Source organism: Aquila chrysaetos, chromosome 26 (genome assembly GCF_900496995.4).
Source record: "Aquila chrysaetos chrysaetos chromosome 26, bAquChr1.4, whole genome shotgun sequence".
NCBI classification, from domain to species: Eukaryota; Metazoa; Chordata; class Aves; order Accipitriformes; family Accipitridae; genus Aquila; species Aquila chrysaetos.
Genome location: NC_044029.1, coordinates 16579640 through 16598087, shown reverse-complemented (window position 1 = coordinate 16598087; position 18448 = coordinate 16579640). Strand labels below are relative to the sequence as shown.

Sequence of the window (18448 nt, the reverse complement as noted above, 5' to 3'; positions counted from 1 at the left end):
ACCAGGAGCTGTTTCTGGCTTCTCAGCTTCCACCAGCCACTTGAGGAAGTCGGGCTTTCTGGGCTTGGGATGCCGTGTGTTGCTTACCTGTGTTAAGGTACTCTGGATATAAATGATGTAAGAACGAGTTTTTGGTTTAGTCTAGACAGGTTTGTATCCCCAGAGCTGCCATCAGGAATATCATACTGGTTCGTAATCTAAGAACTTTTGGTTAAGGAGGGAATCGAGAAGTTTCAAATAAATGAAAGACCCGTAGTTGTTTGGACGTCTGATACCAATTCTTGTTACGATAGTGAATCTGTAGGCAGCCATCCCTAGAAAGACCCAAACTCTGTTGTGCTGGGCACAGTGCAAGCGCCAAGACCTTTCTTGTCCACAACAGCTTTCGAACAGGGAGTTTAGGAACATTGCTCCCCCGTGAAGATTATTTGCTTATGGCTGTATGTAGAAAATCTCTGGGCTACGGTACTGTTACTAGAACTACTCAAGGGAAGACTAATGGAACTATTAATAGCCCATATAGGATGAATCTGTGGAGACGGCAGTTTTGGAGCTACAGGCTTTTAGCAATTGCATGTACCACTTTCTTTCAGAGAACTGGATACACGAATATGCTTCAAAGAGATTAATGGATGTCATAAAAGTTATTTGCTGCTACGCTTTAAACTATAGACTTTACAGTCTCCGCTTGGAATCCTGATCTCATACAGCAGCTTAATCTTTTGATGTACAGAATGGACGCAGGGCCCTGCGGATTTCTTCACGGTGTGGCGGGAACTGAGTATTTTACGAAGCATAGTTGGGACTACAAGACTTTTCTGATAGCTGTGAGATTTAACAGGTGGACTGTGTCCATCTTCCATAGCTGGTTGCTTTTGGGGATGGGAGGGAAGCAGGCTTTGGGAGGCTGGTGATTGGATTAAGAACACTTTGGGAATATTTTCAGCCTTAAGAAGTGCTCTAGGATTACTCTTTCCTTTAGCCCATCTGTCTGCAGTGTACTTTCCCTATTCCACAGAAAATAACTCAGCTGTCTCCTCAGCACAGTCCTCGCCCGTCAGCGATCGCCTACGTTTGACCGGAGTCACTTTTTGCCCGGTGATGTTTCTTTACTCCTCTCCGTCGAGAGCGAAGAATTTGTAAGGTGTCGAGACAGCTGGATGTATCTCGACAGCCGGTGCGGGAAAGCGTTGCGGCGGTCTCCCTGCCCTCCTCAGCACCGCGCAGCAGAACGCGACCTTCCCTCTCCGGCGCGGGGCTCTCCCGCCTCCCTCCAGCCCTGCCCGGGGGAGGAAGGCTGCGAGGGCACAGCCGCGGGGAGGGCTCGCTCCCCGCCCGGGTCCCAGCCCCCGAGGGAGCCGTGGGGCTGGCGGAGATGCCGGCCGGGGTCGCGCAGGGAGCCCAGGTGTGAGCGTTTTCTTCGGGTGGCGCACAGACCCCGCGGTCCCCGTCCCCCCCCCCCCCCCCCCCCCGGCCTTGGCGGCCGTCTCCTACCCGCGGTCTGCGCGGGAGAGGACCGGGGCGGGAGGCTGGGAAGGACGCCCTGCGTGCGGGCTGCGGCAGGACCCGCAGAGCCCGGCCCGGCCGCGCTCACGGGCACCGAGTCGGGGCAGGGCTCCTCGGCAGCGCTCCTTTCCCCCGCGCCCGTCCCCGGGGAAGCTCCGGCCCGCCGGGCGGGCGCACGCCGCCCATCGTCTCGCCGTCCCCGAGCCCGCCGCACACCCCGTACCGCCGAGCGCGGCCCTCCCCGGCCAAGCGAAGGGGCCGCGCTCCCCTCCCGCCCGCCGCGGCCGGAGCGCGGGTGGCGCCCGGCGGGCCCGGCCCAGGGGCGGCCCCGGCCCGGCCGCCTTTGTTCCGCTCGGCGGCGGGGCGCCCACGTGCAGCGGCGGCACCGCGCCCGCGCAGCCCCGCTCCGGCGGGGAGTGTGTGTGTGTGGGGGGGGTACCGAGCCCTCTCCCGCCGCGGCGCTGGGCGGGAGCGGCCGGTGGGACGCGGGCCGGGGCGCCGAGACCCCGGCCTGGCCCTTTAAACCTGCCGCGGCGGCGGCGGCGGGGCCCGGCCGGTGCGGGACACGTGAGGCGGCGGCAGCGGCGGCGGTGTGTGCTCTGCCGCCGCTGCCCCGGCTGCCGGGCCGCTCGTGTTTTATCTGGCCGGCCGCCAGTCCCCGGCCGCTGGGTTTTTCGGTTTTTCGCTCTGCCTCCTCCTCCCCTTCCCCCCCCCCCCCCTTTTTTTTTTTTGCACAGCCCCCTCCCGGTTTTTCCACCCACGGGTAAAGGTGGTTTTTCTTTTCTTTTCCTTTTTTTTTTTTTTTTTTTTTTTTTTAAAAAACCCTCATCCTAGTTTAGTCCGTGGGCAGGACTCGCATAATAGTATTTCCAGTCCCGGCAGCTCGCATCGCAGACACGAACCCAGGACCGCCCCCCCCCCCCTTTTTTTTCTCTTCCCAATCTCCCAAATCGTTTTATTATTATTATTATTTTTTAAATGATCGCTCTTTTTGCCCGCTGCTCCCGCTGCTGCCGAAATCCCCGTCTTCCCAGGGTGCATGCTTCTGGCAATATCGTGCAGTGTTCTCAGTCCATTTTCAGTGTGTCTTATCTTAATTTGTCCTGATCCGATCTAAGCGCGATAGCCACCACTTGCTTTCAATTTGTAGGATTTTTTTCGCCCTTCTTGGTTTGCTCCGACTACCCTCGGAGTATTTCCCTCTCTCCTTGCATTTCCAGGGTCGCAATTTACTCTGCCTTTTCTTCTTCTTTTTTTTTTTTTTTTCCTCCCCGCTTTTGAATTGCTTCACGTTACTAACCATTCCTAAATTGTAAGAGAGATTCATTCCCCCTCCTCTTCCACCACCACCAGCACCACTACCACCATCACCTCCTCCTCCTCCTCCTCCCCTTCTCTTCTCCTTTTTGGCAGCACCAGGACGTCCGGTGTGGTGGTGGCAGCGAGCAGCAAAAGCAGCAAGAGCTCGTTTTGCTTCCCCCCCTTCCAAGGTGCTTTGGAGAGACTGGTGTAAGGCTGAGCAGCAGAAGTCACGATGAGTGCACAAGGTGAGGGACCCGGTCAGCCTTCCACTGCTGCCCAGGAGCAACCTGCAACCGCAGAGCCTCAGAAGAGAGGACGAGGCAGACCCAGGAAGCAACCACAAGTCAGTATCGTATAGATACGTAGAGCCGCAGATCTATAGCGGTGTAGGCATGTACATGTACGTATTATGCTGCAAGCGAAGGAGTCCCGGAGCCGGGGCGGGGGGCTTTGTTGGGCGCTGCTTCCCGGCGAGGTGGTTGCAGAGGCGAAGCGAGGGGCTTCGCCGGGGGGGGGGGGGGGGACGGGGGACCGGGGACCCCTCGCCCGGGAGCGGCGGGGGGCCGCGGGGTGCTGCCTGCCGCCCAGGGACTTTCACTATTGTGCAGGGAGCGAGCCGGGGCTTTTCAATGTAAATGGGGAACATGGAGCAGCGCGGCTCCGACCAACCAGCGCTCGCTGGGTCATTTCGAGCTGATTTTGAAATTGCGAAAGCCAGGAGCGGGGAACGGGGCTGCTGTCTCCCTCCTCGCTCAGCCCTCGCAATGTCTCAATCTGTGCGTGTGCGTGTGGCGGGTCCCACCGGGGGCTGCTGCCGCCTCCGAGCTTGACCAGCCCAGCCCCTGACTGCCCCTAGATCCTGGGCTTGGGGGAGAGGAGGGTGTCTAGAAAGTCGCAAAGGTTTTTTTGCTTTCCCCCCCCCCCCCCCGCGTCCCCCCCCTTCCCCACCTCCCCCCTCACCCCCCTCGTCGTACGCAGAGAGGTGCCCCCGTTGCCGAGGGAGGTGGGGGAGGTAGCCGGAGGGGGCTTGCCGTGCATTTGCAACACCTTTTGCCTTCGCTCCGGCGCTTTCCCAGGCAGGTCGAGGCGGGGGGGGGGGGCTGTTCCCGGGTCTCGGCGCGGGGAGCGGAGCCCGCCTTCCTCCCACCCGCACCCGCAGCCTCCTCCCGGGCCCCGAAAGGGACGCGCCGGGCTCCTATTTTTGACTGGCAAGACCTGAACCCGCGCTAAGGTTGCTCGATCCGTGCATTATTTCCAAACCAGCCCCCCCTTTTCCCTTCCCTTCCTCTCCCGAAGTGCCATTGTCGCATCGCCTGGAAATGCCGAGCTGCGCTCAGCCCCGCCGCCGGGCCAAGCGGCCCGGGAGACCCCTGCGCTTTGCAGCCCCCCCCCCCCCCCCCGCCCTTTGCAGACTCCCCCCCCCTCCCCGGCGCCACCGAGGGGGGATTCCGCCCGCGGACGCAGCCGCCGAAGCCGGCAGCTTGGCGGGGGCAGCGCGGAGTTGTTCGCAGCCCGTTCCGTGCCTCCCTCGGAAGTCACGGCTGGGAAGTCGGGCTGCCTGCGGAGCTCATTTTAAAGGCAGCGGCTTCCGCGGGCTTTAAAAAAAAAAAAAAGGTTTGACTCCCATTCATTTAGCATCAGCCCGCTGCCACCGGAGCCGGCGAGGGGCTCCGAAACCGCCGAGGGAGCTGAGCAGCAGAGCCCCGAGCCGGGGGAAACCCGGCTGCTTCGTCCCCGTCCCGTCCCCCCCCCGTCCCCCCCCCCCCCGCGATGTGCTCCTGCAAACTGCCCAGAAAGCCCTTCTTGGAAAGCCATAAAAGCGAGCCCCTGCCTTTCCCGCTCTGCCTTCCCTGCCGCTTCTTCCCCCGGCGCGGCTGCGGGCTCTGCCCCCCGGCCCGCATCGCCCCCCGCGCTGCCCTCGCCCAGCCCCAGCAGCCGGCACCGGCCCTTCCTTCTGCTTTTTTTTTCTTTCCTCCCCCCTCCCGTAGCGTTTGAATGTATGGAAGAGAAAGAAAAGTGCGTCTCCCGGGCGGCGCGGAGCCCAGCTGCGCAGCCCGGGGAGACTCGGCGCTGGGAGCCGGGGCGGGCGGGGGGACCCTCGCCGGGCTCCCCGTCACCCACCCGGGAGTGCGAGCGCTGCGGGCTTCGGGGCTGGTTTAAGTTAACAAACTGCGTTTAATTAGTCTTTCCACATCCTGTAATCCGAATGAAATGTATAATATTTAGGACTAGAGGAGTTTTATAGTATTTATGATTCACTGAATAAATATTTGGAATCCGAACTCTTAGTAATTCGTACCCATTTTGAAGGACTGGTTATTTACTGTCAGGCAGAGGAGCTAGTTAAGAAAATAGCTGAAAGAATCAGTGTTACTGTGGAGTCGTTTTCGAGTTGGGTTTTTGTTTCGGGTATTTTCTTTCGTCGAGTTTTTTTGCCTTGCCAATGCTCGATTTGAAGAAACTTTCACGTTTGCACTTTAATACAAATCAGTTGTGTGGAGAATAGGTGTGAATATAATGCCGACTGCAGAACAACAGAAAAAAATCCCTCCCAAATATTTGTGCCCTTGAGAGAGAAAGTAGTCTAAGCTTACTTTACAGTTTTCGAGTCGTTAACTATTTTTTTCCCCCCAAGTTTGTGCTAGAAACTGCATGTGAAAATTGTATCTTGCTATAATGAAATGCAATTGAAATTAAATGGGTAACTATTATTTTTTGAATAATCATTCTTACATGAGGGAAATCAGAGCCATCTTCTTTTAAGAATGTGTTTTCTGCTATAGCTTACGTGGTAGACCATGCAAACTTTTCCAAGTTTTTTATGCAATTACAAGGGAAGTTAAACTCTTATTGTGCAAAATATGTTTTTCCTTTACCTCGAGTTGTTTAATTTTTCATGTTGCATTTAAAATACTGTGTTATTTATTTATACTGTTAATTCATGATGTTTTAAGTAACTTCTCAGTTATAGTTTATCCTTCAGATCTGGGTTAGTTGTAGCCTCTCGCCACAATAGCGTGTTTTCCTGTATTTAGGAACCAACTGGTGAACCATCTCCTAAAAGACCAAGAGGAAGACCCAAAGGAAGCAAAAACAAGAGTCCCTCTAAAGCAGCTCAGAAGGTGAGAGATTATTAGAGAGAGTTCCTAATGCTGTTTCTTCATCAACTGGTAGCAAAAAATCCAGTCATTTAGGCTGTGAAGTGTGGGCTTGGAACCCTTTTAATAATGGAAGCTACATAAAGCATGTATTTTGCCTTTTTAAGATTAGAATTAACATGCTGCACGAAGACCCTAGGTACAGAACCTGTAAGCTTTGCTTTTTGAATAGTGTACAGATTAGTGAAATAACGTAATGTATTTGATCTATTTACTGAGACCTCCTATATCTAGTAAGGGAATCAATATTAAGGATATTATTTTCTCGATTAAGATTTTTGAAGGAGGAAGATTAATTTCTTGCCCTCTTACAGTCGTTACTACTACAGACCCAATCTGTATATTAAAGCTAAGTGTTTTGTCAAACATAGGTTAATTAGAAGTAAATCCAATTATGTGTTGATGGAAATGAGTGCATATATTGAAATTTACAGCTTTAAAATGTGATGGTAAAGTAAACTATGAGTTACAGTAAAAGCCTACTATATCTTGTTTCAAAGAGACTTTTACTTGAAGTGCTATTAGTCTTCTGAGCCACTACTTCTGCTTGGTGATGGGAGCAAACTTTTGTTCTGGTGGTTCTGAATGCGTTTAGCTGTAGGAGAAGCTCCCTGAAGTCACTGCATTTAGTGCATGGACTTTACATCACAAATACAACGTGAAAATGTGACTTAATTTTATTTGCATTGGGGAAAGCTCAGCGTTAGAAAACTGTGCTATGGAGGCAAATAATACCTTTCCGTAGGAAATCTTTTAGTGAAGGCAAATAGTTGTGTATAGGCTTGAACACAAACACGGGAGTTTTGTTTATGTTGATGGTTACACAGCAGTTAGCACTAATTTACAGGTACTAAATTGGAAACAAAAGCTTACAAAATCTGGTAGTGAACTGTAGTGCTTAAGTGTATCAGTGTCTTTTAAGTAGATCTGTGACAAAATGTGTGTGGAAGGTATTTGTGGCCTCATCTAATTATGGTTCATTTTTCAATATGCCTATGGTACTGACCATATTAAGTTTGATAGTTTTCAGTGTTATGAATTACTATAGCAACTACTGATAAATATTAAATTATTAGGGGGTGACTATGGTTTCATGTCTGTTTTGTTGTAAGTGTTCTCAGCATTTGTTTGAGGGATGTTTTACAACTCTCTTTAAATTTAAAATTGTTTTTTACATTCTGAGCTGGAAAAAAGCAGTATATTCTGTCAAGAAGTTCATGAATTAGTAAAAAATGCTTTACAGGTTAAGTATTTAAAATATATCAAAGGTACTCTGCAACCTAGTGAGCTTAAAATGTTGATTTTTTTTCTTTATATAGTAAAAATGTTCCTCAGATTCACTTTAAAATAGTTTAAATTTCACTCTTCAAAAGAGAGAGAGCAGTTTTTTATTAGTCTAGCAAATCCAAATGTGAGCTTTAGTATTTTAAATATTACTCTTAGGAGTGTTGGCTTTCCTAGGAGAAATATTTGTAATAAGATTAAATTTTAAGTAATGTGTAGAAATGTGTTTTAAAAAGATATTTCTAAAAGAAATATTAACATTATTTCATTTATATGAGTGATTTGGAAATCAGTATAAATGGCAAATAACTTCAAAACATTCATATATATGTAGATATATCAAATCAAGAGCTTTCCAGATGATTCTGGTACACGCGGTTGTTTTTTTTTTAATCTAATTTATGAACTGAGCAATTTCATTGTAACGTTTTGATTTTCAGAATGCATCAAGTTACTGCTCTAATTAAAGCAAACCCTTTTGGGTGTTGATAATGTGAAAAATTGACCCACGATCACAAGTCTTTTTTATCATTAAAAAAATGTTGAGGGGTACGTAATTATAAGTCTTATTTGTTTCTAGGCTTGTAGATAAAGTATATAAATATTTGATATATCCTCTAAAACGTAAAACACCTATAAAGCCTTAGTAGAAGAAAGTCACTGAGATCACATTTCGAATAAATATTTTAGCTCTTTTTCCAAATTGATAATTAACCCTGTCTAAAATGGTTCAGCTTCTCACCAGGCATCTCAAAGTATCTTTTTATGTAATATTAATTCTGATAGTTTTCCTAACAGTAATACGAATGGAAAGGTTTTGGCACTGTAAGAAAGCTTCATTTGGTGGTGAGGGTATCACCTCTTAAAAGAGCGACCTATATGTTTGATTTTGCGGTAAACATGTTTACGCATACATATGCATACATGTATTTATTTAAGGTTTTCTAGAGCCTGTCTCAAGTCTCAGAAAGAGAGCTGGCTAACTTAGCCTAAGCCCCGCTACATGTGAACCAGCGTACTATACCACGCTACTGGAAATTGCTGGAATTTCTAAAGAGTAGTGTGTGGCCTGTGTGTTCCAAAGGGACCTCTCTGAAATGTATGAGAGTGTTCACAACATGTAAGATAAACGCTGGCCAGGAGAACCCACCGGGCAGCCATGAGAAGGCACTCATGATTAATTGATTGGGTGTTCTCTTGCAAACCATTACACATCACAATTAAAAATGTATTGCACAAACTGGCAGCGAGTTAAAAATACTCCAGAACTGGGACTTTGTTTTGTTATACTTCAAAAAGGAAATACCCCTAAATCAGTTGAGGGACAGTTTATCCTGGAATCATGGTTGTGTTGTGTATTTAAAATTTCTTGGTGCATGGGATTTTTTTGTTGTTTTTTTTTTTTTTTTAGCTTTCGGAGCTTGTGTTTGGTCTTAGTAAACTGGCCTTGGGGCATCTGAAAACAAACTGTGCTTGTTAGGAAATTAGCAATGTGAAACTTGACAATGCATACAGAATGTTGCAAGACCAATTGGACAGCTAATAATGTGGCAATTACTCTAATTTTAGGTAATATGCCTTTTTTTAAAAGCCATGCATATCACACATGCCTAACTTGTTATAAACCGGACACAAAAGGTAAACTGCATTTTATAGAAAACCAAACCATTTCTCAATTGTTTAATTTTCAGGAACAGAAGGAACACAACGTGTTAGCAGATGAGAAGAGATAGATGCAAAAAGACTCTTAATCATCTTGTACTTGAGTCCCCACAATTAGGCTGTTATTGAAGTCTGTGTCTTTAAACAAGTCATTCTGTTATTCATTTAAAATATTTGTAAAAAATTAGCAAAAAAGTGAAGATTTTATTTTTTTTCCTAAAGAACAGCTAGTTTTGTGGAAAGACCCTTGTAGGGATGTTCCTTTTTAGTTTCCCGGGTGTTCTGTGGTTGAGTTTTATTTGTTAGGCTGAGCTGTGTTCCCAGCCCGTCGCATTTCCCTTAAGCATTCAAGGGCTTTTCTTTGTTTAGCTCCTGTAGTTGGGCTTGACAAAAATACTGTATAGGCATAAATACTCTCCTGTTTGGAAGGAGGAAACACAATTGTGAGGTTAAAAAAAAGGAGTAGTAGCTACTATGTGTTCGTCTCAAAAGAAAATGTCAAGGGATATCCCCGGAATACCCAAAAGTAAAGGCTCTGTAGTAGAATGCACCTTCAGTTTAAGTATTTTGAGTTTTCTGGTAGTTAGGATGCAGTGAAATTCACTGCAAATACCTCCAGATCTTGAAATATTATCCTCTGAAAACCAGAACTTGTGGTACTGTGTGTGACTGCTCTTACTACTGTCTCTACGTTACATGGCCAGAGTTTGGTATGTAGAAAGGCATGTCCCTGAGTTAAGCAGTCCAAAGGTAAAAAAAAAAAAAAAAAAGGCGCATGTGACCAGGACTCTGCCCTAAATTGGTTCATGAAAATCTATTTGGCTTCTCCATGCTTCATTCATTCTCACCAACACTAGTCATTACAGGCTTAAAGGGAAAACAAGATCAGATTTATCAAGTGATCGTAGCATGGTTATTGTACCTAAAAAATAAGAGACCTCAAAATCAGGCGTTTTGAGCAAGATGGGAGAAGCAGGAGAAGACTGACGCCTGTTTAGAATTAAAATGGGTAAAACAGGACATGGGAAGTGTGATATTTTTGTATCTAGCCAATGCCTAAGTTTCTCTTAAGAGGGTTGGTTTTTTTTAAGAAAATAACTTTTTTTTAGGAGAGGGGCACGTTCCTGGGCAAGGTCTTTTGACAACAGTGATCTTACTCCCCAGAACTCTCGGTTATTTCACCTGATTTACAGCTCTGACACGTTTTATCTGAGGTCTCCAGCAGATCATTTTGCAAAGTGGATAGAGTTCTTCAAATTTGGATTCTGTTGCATTTGAGATCTTCCTTGACAATAGATAGATGCCCAAAGAGCACTTTACAGCCGTTCAATTATTTATACTTGTCTTGTCTTGTTAATTGCTTTCAGTAGTACAGCCTGGGTTTCTGTCTGGGCACGGCACATTTATGCAAGGAGGAGGCAGAGCTGATGGGCAGTCAGTCCCCGGGCTGCTGACAGCAGCTCTTTGGAAACAGGTTTGGATGGAGGGTTTAGGGGAATTGCAAATCTGCCTGGGGACTGTTCGCTCCCTTCCAGGCGGCAGTGACTGGAATGCCCATCTTTCTCACCTGAGACAAAAGAAACCCCATGCACTTAAAAGCGAGTAAATCTAGTTCTGTTCCTAAAACGGGACATGGCAAAAATGATGTGTTGGTATTATTGGTTATGAGAAATTTCATAGTTTTTCATGAAATACCATAAACTTGTGTTTGATAACATACCTGGCCCGCCTTTAAGTTTGGTGATTTCGTGTCTTAGCTGTGTAGAGCAAGATCACGCCTCGTAGCGCAGCACCAAATGGTAAGAAAACCCTGGCCAAACACATCTCGGTTTCAAAAAGCGCTTTAGAGGGTGACGGCAGCAGCTTCCTTCCCGACTGAGCAGGTACCGACCGCTGCGCGTCGGGTGCCTGGGAACACGTGCATCTTGCTGCCCAGATGAGAATCCGTCTTCCCTCTGGGTGGCTTGGGGCTCTCTGGATTTGTTCCGAGCTTCAGAGGCAACACTTCAATTAAAGCAAAGAGCTGACAGACTGGCATGTTTCTGATTATGCAAATACCTGTTTCAGAGGAAAGGCAATGCTTAGGCACTTACGTGTTCCTTTTCTTATTAATTACTTGGAAATTATATGGAGAAACATTGAATTATTTGTCTGATATGCAATAAAACCTTTCTTCAAGCGCTTAAATTAAAAGACAGTCTTGTGCTGTTGGAGAAAATACAGGCTGCGTTTGCAAAATGCAAAGTAAAAAAAATCCTGAGGGGAAGAGGGGGAATATTTTCCTAAACTTCATGTCTTTATCGTCACCGCTGGCCTGCCACTGCTCTTTTTGGGTGTTCCAGAAGCGTTTTGTCTTTCTCTTCCCTTGGAATGGAGATAAAAACGTCCACTTTGGAGGTTCTTGTCGTTCATTTTCTGCAGTTTAGTCTGTGGAAGCCTTCCTATTTACTTACAGAATCGCTCTGTACCGAAACAACGTCTCTGGCATGCCCCGCTGTTTGCTCAGCTCACCTCTGGGGAAGATTTGGTTTTGATAAGAACTATGGAAATGTTATTCTTCTAACATGAGGTGGAAATCGTATACAGCAGGAATATAGTGCCTTTCAATCCGAGGGGTCCCCGAGCATTTGACAAACTGATACCCGCACTAGCCAGCAGGAACACTGGCCACTGCTGACATGGACCTTCCTCAGGGTAAAGCGTCGCATTGTTCGTGGCAAGCGGCCACGCTGCGTGACAGTTTATGGCAGGAAGCAAAGATTAGTTATTCAAAGAAATCTCTCATGTTCTCTTTCCCATCAAACTAGATTATATGCTGCCGTTAAACTTACCATTTGTGTCAGGTTTGTAGGAACTTTAATTGCGAGACCAAGGTAGTTTTTGTTCCCCAAAAGGTAATTTTTTTTTTTCATAGAGTTTTGGAAAAAGGCCTTTCCTTCACATGCGGTAAAATACAGAAGAAAATAGACGGCGTTTGTGCTTTCATAACATGTCAGGTGTTGATTTGTTATGAACAATTTTAAGCAATATTTTCTTTTAAGAGTTGTGGCCAGTGTTTTGTGAAATAAACATAAATGCAGGGGGCTACAGCTTGTCAAAACTAAACTACATCTTGTTTTGCATCCTTCAGGTTTTAAGGTATAAAGAAATGAACACTTTAAAAGGAAACAAAACTCTGAAATAGACAGCTACGGTGTATAGTAAATGCACTTTAACAAGTATTCTCATAAGAGGGTTTCACCTTACATGTAACGCTGGTATAAACGATTAAAGAGCAAGTTTCCTCTTTTAACAAGTCTGAGTGATAATTTTGCCCTTTAGGAGTGTGAATTTTATTTTTCACAGTTTTCTTCTTGGTGAGATATTTATTTCAAAGTAATTGCATTTAACTCGCAGGGCAGTTTTTTTTTTTTCCAGAGATTCCTCCACTACTTCCTCAGCTCAAGTTCTCTTTTAGAGGGATCCGCTTTACAGAGCATTAGGTTACAGTATATGTTACAGAGGTTGACCAGCAAGTGATTTATTTAATGACACAGTTGATTTCTAAGGGCAAATCAAATACACATACAGTTAACTAGAAAAAAAGCAATTCATGGAAATGTGGAATCACATCTACAGAGTGTGTACTAAAAGTCTTCATTCTCAGGGACTTTGTATGTGGCGAGTCCTGCCCTCACTAGAGCTGGTGGCAAAATCCTCATCACCCTCAGTGGGACAGGATTACTCACTTGATGAGGTGTATGCGTGGGCAGAGCCTACCTAGAGAAAATAACCTGCAATTTTCATTTTAAAGCCTGTAAGTATCTTAGTGTAGCGCGTAAGTAGTAGTATTTACAGTGTCACGCAGTGAATTAATGGAAGAGTCTGTTAGAGAACCTGTATTTCCTTTACACAGAGCTCCAGGACCGACTGCCGGGCTTACATAAATATAGCTGTCACTTCTAGGGCACCTTCCATGGTGTTGCCTTAACCCCAAAAAGGGAAGGTGTGTTTTGAACCAGCCAAAGGTTTGCTTACAGCTTAAGGATGTGCTCTTACCTGGAAAACTTCATGTGAAGTAGAGGCGCTATGTCCCAGTATGAGCGCACGCACGCGTTCATGGCGATAGTCTGTCCAAATCCATTTCACGCATGAACATCGTGAGGCTAAAAGAAAGAATTTGGCTGCAATAAACCGCTTTGTTCAGGCTTGAAGCAGGCTGTATTTTTCATTTAGTATCTTCAGGTAATTTCTGACAGCCTGTGAAAGACGAGGTTTGATGGTGTTGGGGTTTCTGGGGTTCCCACACTGCCCCTGGCTGGCGGGGGCCGCGCTCCCCTGGCCGTACTGCGGGCACTGGGCTGCTGGCTTTGCTGGGGCACGCTCCTCTGTGCCCGTGGGCACGGGGGGGGGATATCAGGGCTGGGGGCACCCGTAGGCGCGGGTGAGGCGTCCCCGGGCCACAGTGGCTAGGAAATGTCAGAAAAAGCAACATAATCACGCTCCGCCGAAAACCCCGTAGAGCGGGAGGGGGGCTCGGTGCCACCCAAGAGCTATAGTGGTGGGTGATCTTACAGTAAAGGAGTTCCTAGTTACTGAGGCAGTTGAGCAATGCTGAGGTATAAAATACGTTGCGTTTCTTTTCCCTTTACAGAAAGCAGAAGCCACTGGTGAAAAGCGACCCAGAGGCCGGCCCAGAAAATGGGTAGGTATTTCACTTCCAGTCGTTTGATTTATTTGCTGTGTTATAAAGCATGTTATAAAGTCCATTCTTCAAGAGAAGAATTATTTCTGCTTCATTTGTGAAAAAGAACATCCATCTTCTGTGTCTGTTTGTTCTGGTGGATTGACTAAAGGGTTAAGATAGCAGAGGAGTTAAGCACAGCTTCCTACCTTTAGACTCTGGTAGTTTGCTCAAGATACTTTACTATTAAATGTTTGCTGGGAGTGAATATTTATGTGTCTCTTATCAGCATGAAAAGAGGCACAACTCTTCCTTCAAAAGAGAGTAACAATGAGATAACTTGTTCAGTAATTGAGTAACAAAGGTTAAAGGGGCACTATCAGACATCAGAAGGTGATTAAGAGAGGTGATAACATTCAGACGTAGTGTGCGCAAGATAAAAGTTTAAAAACCGAAACTTTGTCCTACATTGCCTGGAAACACAGCATATTTTCCTTAAATCCAGTGAGAAAGAACAAAAAACGAACAGCAGGATATTTGCATTTAGAATTAAGTTTTTCCATTCTGGGCCATTCATGCCTCATATAATTGTAACGACTGGTAATATGTTTCATTAAGTTCCCTCTTTCCCTGGCCATTTAGTCTGTAGACGTGGCTATCGGACACATGTGGTTTGATTCTTTGGGCATGGAAAGATTTCAGTCTCAGATACTTGAAATTCTGTGTTCTCACTGATGTTTACAGCTGATGAGTCTGCCTGGTGCACCTCTCCTCTGCATGTCTTTCACTTACGCGTACGCTTTCAAAAGAAAAGTGATGGGGACGTCACTTGGAAAACATGATGGGATATTAGAAGATAGTAAGGTGTGGCTGTGTGCTCCATCCCACGTTAACATTTCTGATCTCCCTTTTCCAGTTCCCTTTCCCTTTTTCTGGTCAACGTTTTTCTTTAAAATACTTTTTCGAATCCGTCGTTCCCCATCTCAGTTTTGCTCCGTTATTTGACTCTGCCTTCTCTTTCCTTTCTGTGTCCTGTCATTCTTCCCTCCTTTTGTTCAGTTCTTCTGCAGAGTTGTTAATACAGCTGTAAAAGTATATGCTTGCAAAAGCTCCAACAGCACCAGAAGGTACTTAAAACTGCAAGCTGGGGTTCTTCAGAGTATCAGCAGCTAAACACAGGAGAGATGGCTTTACCAGTCACTTTAAGAAATAGTTCTGTAGCGTTGTCCAGTGATAAAGTACCCCAGGATATTGCTGTGGAGAAAACAGACTGTTACGCACTACATGTATTGCTTACGCCTCTACTTTTTAAGGCAGGCAGATTTCGGGTACAAGAAGCGGCTCTTTGGCATTAGGAAACAAGGTGGTGTATTCAAACCTACCCGTGCTGGGGATCTTCGCAAAGGCAGCTTGCAGAAAGCAAACGCCAAGAGCAGTAAAACATGGAGCGGTTGCTGTCTGTTCCCTCCCGTCCACCTCGGAGCTTGCACGTGCGGATGCCGAGTGTTACTTGCTTGATCCTCACCTTGGGTGCAATCCCAGGGGAAGCAGCAGAAATAGCTGGTTTATGAGGGTCACTGAATTGGGAATGTGTGATAGATGGGGGTGGTGGAAGAGCTCTGCAAAAAGGGGAAATGCAGCAGTCTGAAATGGTAAAAGAGTTTTTCTCCCAAGCACTCATAGTCAGAAATTAAGGTGAGTTTTTGGTGAAAAGGGCTAAATACAACGCTTGTGGCATCTTTTAGGCTAGAATGTTTTGTATCTTTATGGGGAAGAAAGAACGGGCAGCATCAGTGGAGCATTAAGTTTAGTATGGGCTGTTTGTCCAGTGAAGAATCCGATTTGCGGAAATGGGTATTATTGGTTAGCTAGTAGGCATATGCATTACTTGATTGTGAGACTGATACAACAGCTCAACTCATTTTTTTGAAATAAGGCAAGTTTTCAAACTCAGTATTACTTTGCTGTTGTGCCTGTTGAAAGCACAGTCTTTTTATTTGCTTATTCCAACGATATGATTGCTTCTTGTGATTTTCAGAGATAACGCTCCTATCTCCAGCTTGCCTTGAGATAATTCTATAGGCTGTTAGAATTATATGTGCCTTTTTTTCCCTCTCTTTCTTCTCTCTTTCCAGTTTAAATTAGGTTCACGGGTTCCTCCTTTGTGCACGATGAAATGGAGAGTGATGTTATATTTTGCTCCAGAAAGAAATGTGGTTAAATGATTATAAGCCATTATGGTGCCAACTATAAGCAAAGGTAATATTTGAAATCAAGGGAGGATTCGCCCCAAAAGCAGATAGCACAGTATCATCCTTTCCATTTTGACATCCAGCACGTACTCAGAAAACATCCCTTTTTATCACCCAAACTTCCATTAAGTCCTTAGTGATTATTTTCTTCTTTAATCCAATTTATTTATATATTAATCCTTAATTATGAAGGTTCTGTATCAGTGAAAGTAAGGAGTGTGTAGGGTTCTTTTTTGTGGAGAGGGCAGAATTCTATTTGGCAGGTATTTTCCTAAGTTTGTAACCCTTTTTTCGAGTCTAGAGGTTCTGTGTCATATGTTGTTCATCAAATTGTAAAGTATTATTTCTGCTGTTTCCTTCAATATGCAGACACAGAGACATATGAGCTAACAGACCACTGTAGAATTCCGGTAGCTGGTCTTTCTGCCGGTTCAAATTAAGTATTTAATGTTTGTGATTCGCAATGTATTTATTTATATATTATTTTTTAGAGGAGAAATAAATCTTTTTGACTAGTATAAAACTGGGAAGGGGGAGGGAGACCCCAAGTGAGGAGGGTGAGTAGCCCAGTTTATCACAAGCGTGTGAGACATCCAATGATCTTTTTAATGCAAGAATGTGTACTTCGCAAAGTTGTCAAGGAAAAGAAGACCTTTGTCAGCAGAACAGACAGTAAAGATTGACAAACTCTTCTGAAAATAAAATATTCGGCTACATAGAAAAGCTTTCCAAATGCGGGGAGCTAATTGAATAAAAATCCTGATGATAACAAGGATCATGCAGGTGGTAAATGAACATATTTGGAATCAAAAACACAGTGCCTGCTGCTGTAAAACTCATCTTCACTGTAGGTCGCTGCACGTGTGTGAAGCGCATTGAAGGCTGTGAGTCCTATTAACTGGGAGGGAGGTAAACCTCTTCATGACCTTGGTACTCCTTAATTTTAGAGGTTTTAATGCAGGAACATTTTCTAAGCTCTTTGGATGCAGCTGCATTAGTGTGTTAGGTCAAATGAGGAGTGTGCTTTGGAAATGAATCTCCTAATTGTCTCCACTCACAGTGTGCACTATGGAGCAGTCCCTGAGCTCGTGGGCTGGATTCCTTTTGAGGGAAACCAAATTGGATCCAGTAGGCATTCACCCCATAGGACTAGGCTGGGATGAAGTAAAAACCTCTTGAAAGGTGCGTGGTGTGGACCTTAGGTCCTCAGCACCAGCCTTTTTTTTTTCCTGCTGGTCCACATTGTCTATGTGTTGTAGACATAGCCTTTGATGTTTGGAAAAGGCAGATGAAGCAACCTGATTCTTATTAGCAGAATTATTTTATGTAGCATAGGCATAAAGTCAAATTCATAGCTATGGAGATGCACATTCCCAGAAGTCAGTGGAAGGTTTGTCATTGAGTTCATCAGTGCCAGGTTTTCACCACTGAGCCCTCATGCTGCTGCTTGTGGAATCAGCAAAACGGTTTTGCCAATGGCTTCACATAACCCTGTGTAAAGAGCTCATAGTCAAAGCCATTTTATTTTGTTTTGTTTTTTATTTTATTTTTTTGTGTATGTCTAGAAGTTGACTGAAAGGAGGGGTCTGAAGGGTTAGGAGTAGAGCAGGAGACTGAATAATCAATTATGCTGTTTGTTCCAAAGAACTGCATTGAAAACCCTTGGAAATTTCATAGACTTCTGGTGCTCTCAGGCATCAGTTTAATGGAGAAACCTGAAACCCAATTCTGAAGTTGATGCTTAAAAGCCTATTTGTGTTTTATTTCCATTGTTTTTGTTATGTCTTTAGATAGACTTTTGGCATTGTCTGATTTCACCTCCACATTGTCTAACCTGAACCACAGATTCACTGCATGGCATGGCAGAGTTGCTCAAAAAATCAAGGAACAGTCCAGAGCTTTTTGCAGCTTTGGGCAGGACTGTGGTGGGGAGGAGAGATGGCTGGTGCTGTGCTATGAAACTGTTTTAAAGGGTGGAAAGATGCAGTTCTGGAAGCTGCATGATTGTAACAGCAGAAGAGAATCGGTGACTTTCCAAGTGCAGGGTGCACATGAAGCACCCATGTAGCCATCTTGTCACTGATGCCAGGTAACAACTGGGACTTGTTCAGAAAACCTCTCTCTCTTTCAAGAATTTTGTTTTCTGCTAGATAATCTAGGTAGCACATTTCAGGTTGGTAGAAGATGAAAGATAATCAGAAATGAACTTAATTTCCTTAAGCAGGAGCTTTATCTGATCCCATCATGATTAGCTAGACATTATAGTACTTTTGAAGCTCAGGTTTTCCCCTTTTTAATGACGGCAGAATTTTACTTTATACTGAAAGTTAGTTTAAGCGGTGCCAAACCACGTTTAAAAAAATCATTACAAAAATGCTTTTTGTTCTAGTAACTTTTTCCTCAGATTATTTCCCACTGCAGTTTTGACATAGCTGAGATATCAAACCTTAAACATGGAATTCGTGAGATGTTTCTATGTCAGTAGTCCCAGAAGGCCTGTGTCAGGGCAAGGAATCCTAATCCTCGTTCGCTTGTAAGATTTTGAAAATAAGGTTCTGAATGTTGAAGGAATACATATCACGAGAACCTTGTTGGCTCAGAAGACCCATTGATGTTTTGAG

At 45.3% G+C, this 18448-nt stretch overlaps 1 protein-coding gene across 2 annotated transcripts in view; it reads left to right on the top strand.

Moving 5' to 3' along the window:
- The first annotated feature begins 2026 nt into the window (after nucleotides 1–2026).
- The window catches only part of HMGA2 (high mobility group AT-hook 2), a 121255-nt gene continuing 104833 nt past the window's right edge, over nucleotides 2027–18448 (top strand). For both annotated transcript variants that reach the window (XM_030003180.2, XM_030003181.2), the window contains exons 1-3: nucleotides 2027–3151; nucleotides 5844–5930; nucleotides 13546–13596. In XM_030003180.2, coding sequence (XP_029859040.1) covers nucleotides 3041–3151; nucleotides 5844–5930; nucleotides 13546–13596 — 249 coding nt within the window. In that variant the 5' untranslated portion in view covers nucleotides 2027–3040. The remainder of the gene's footprint in view (nucleotides 3152–5843; nucleotides 5931–13545; nucleotides 13597–18448) is intronic.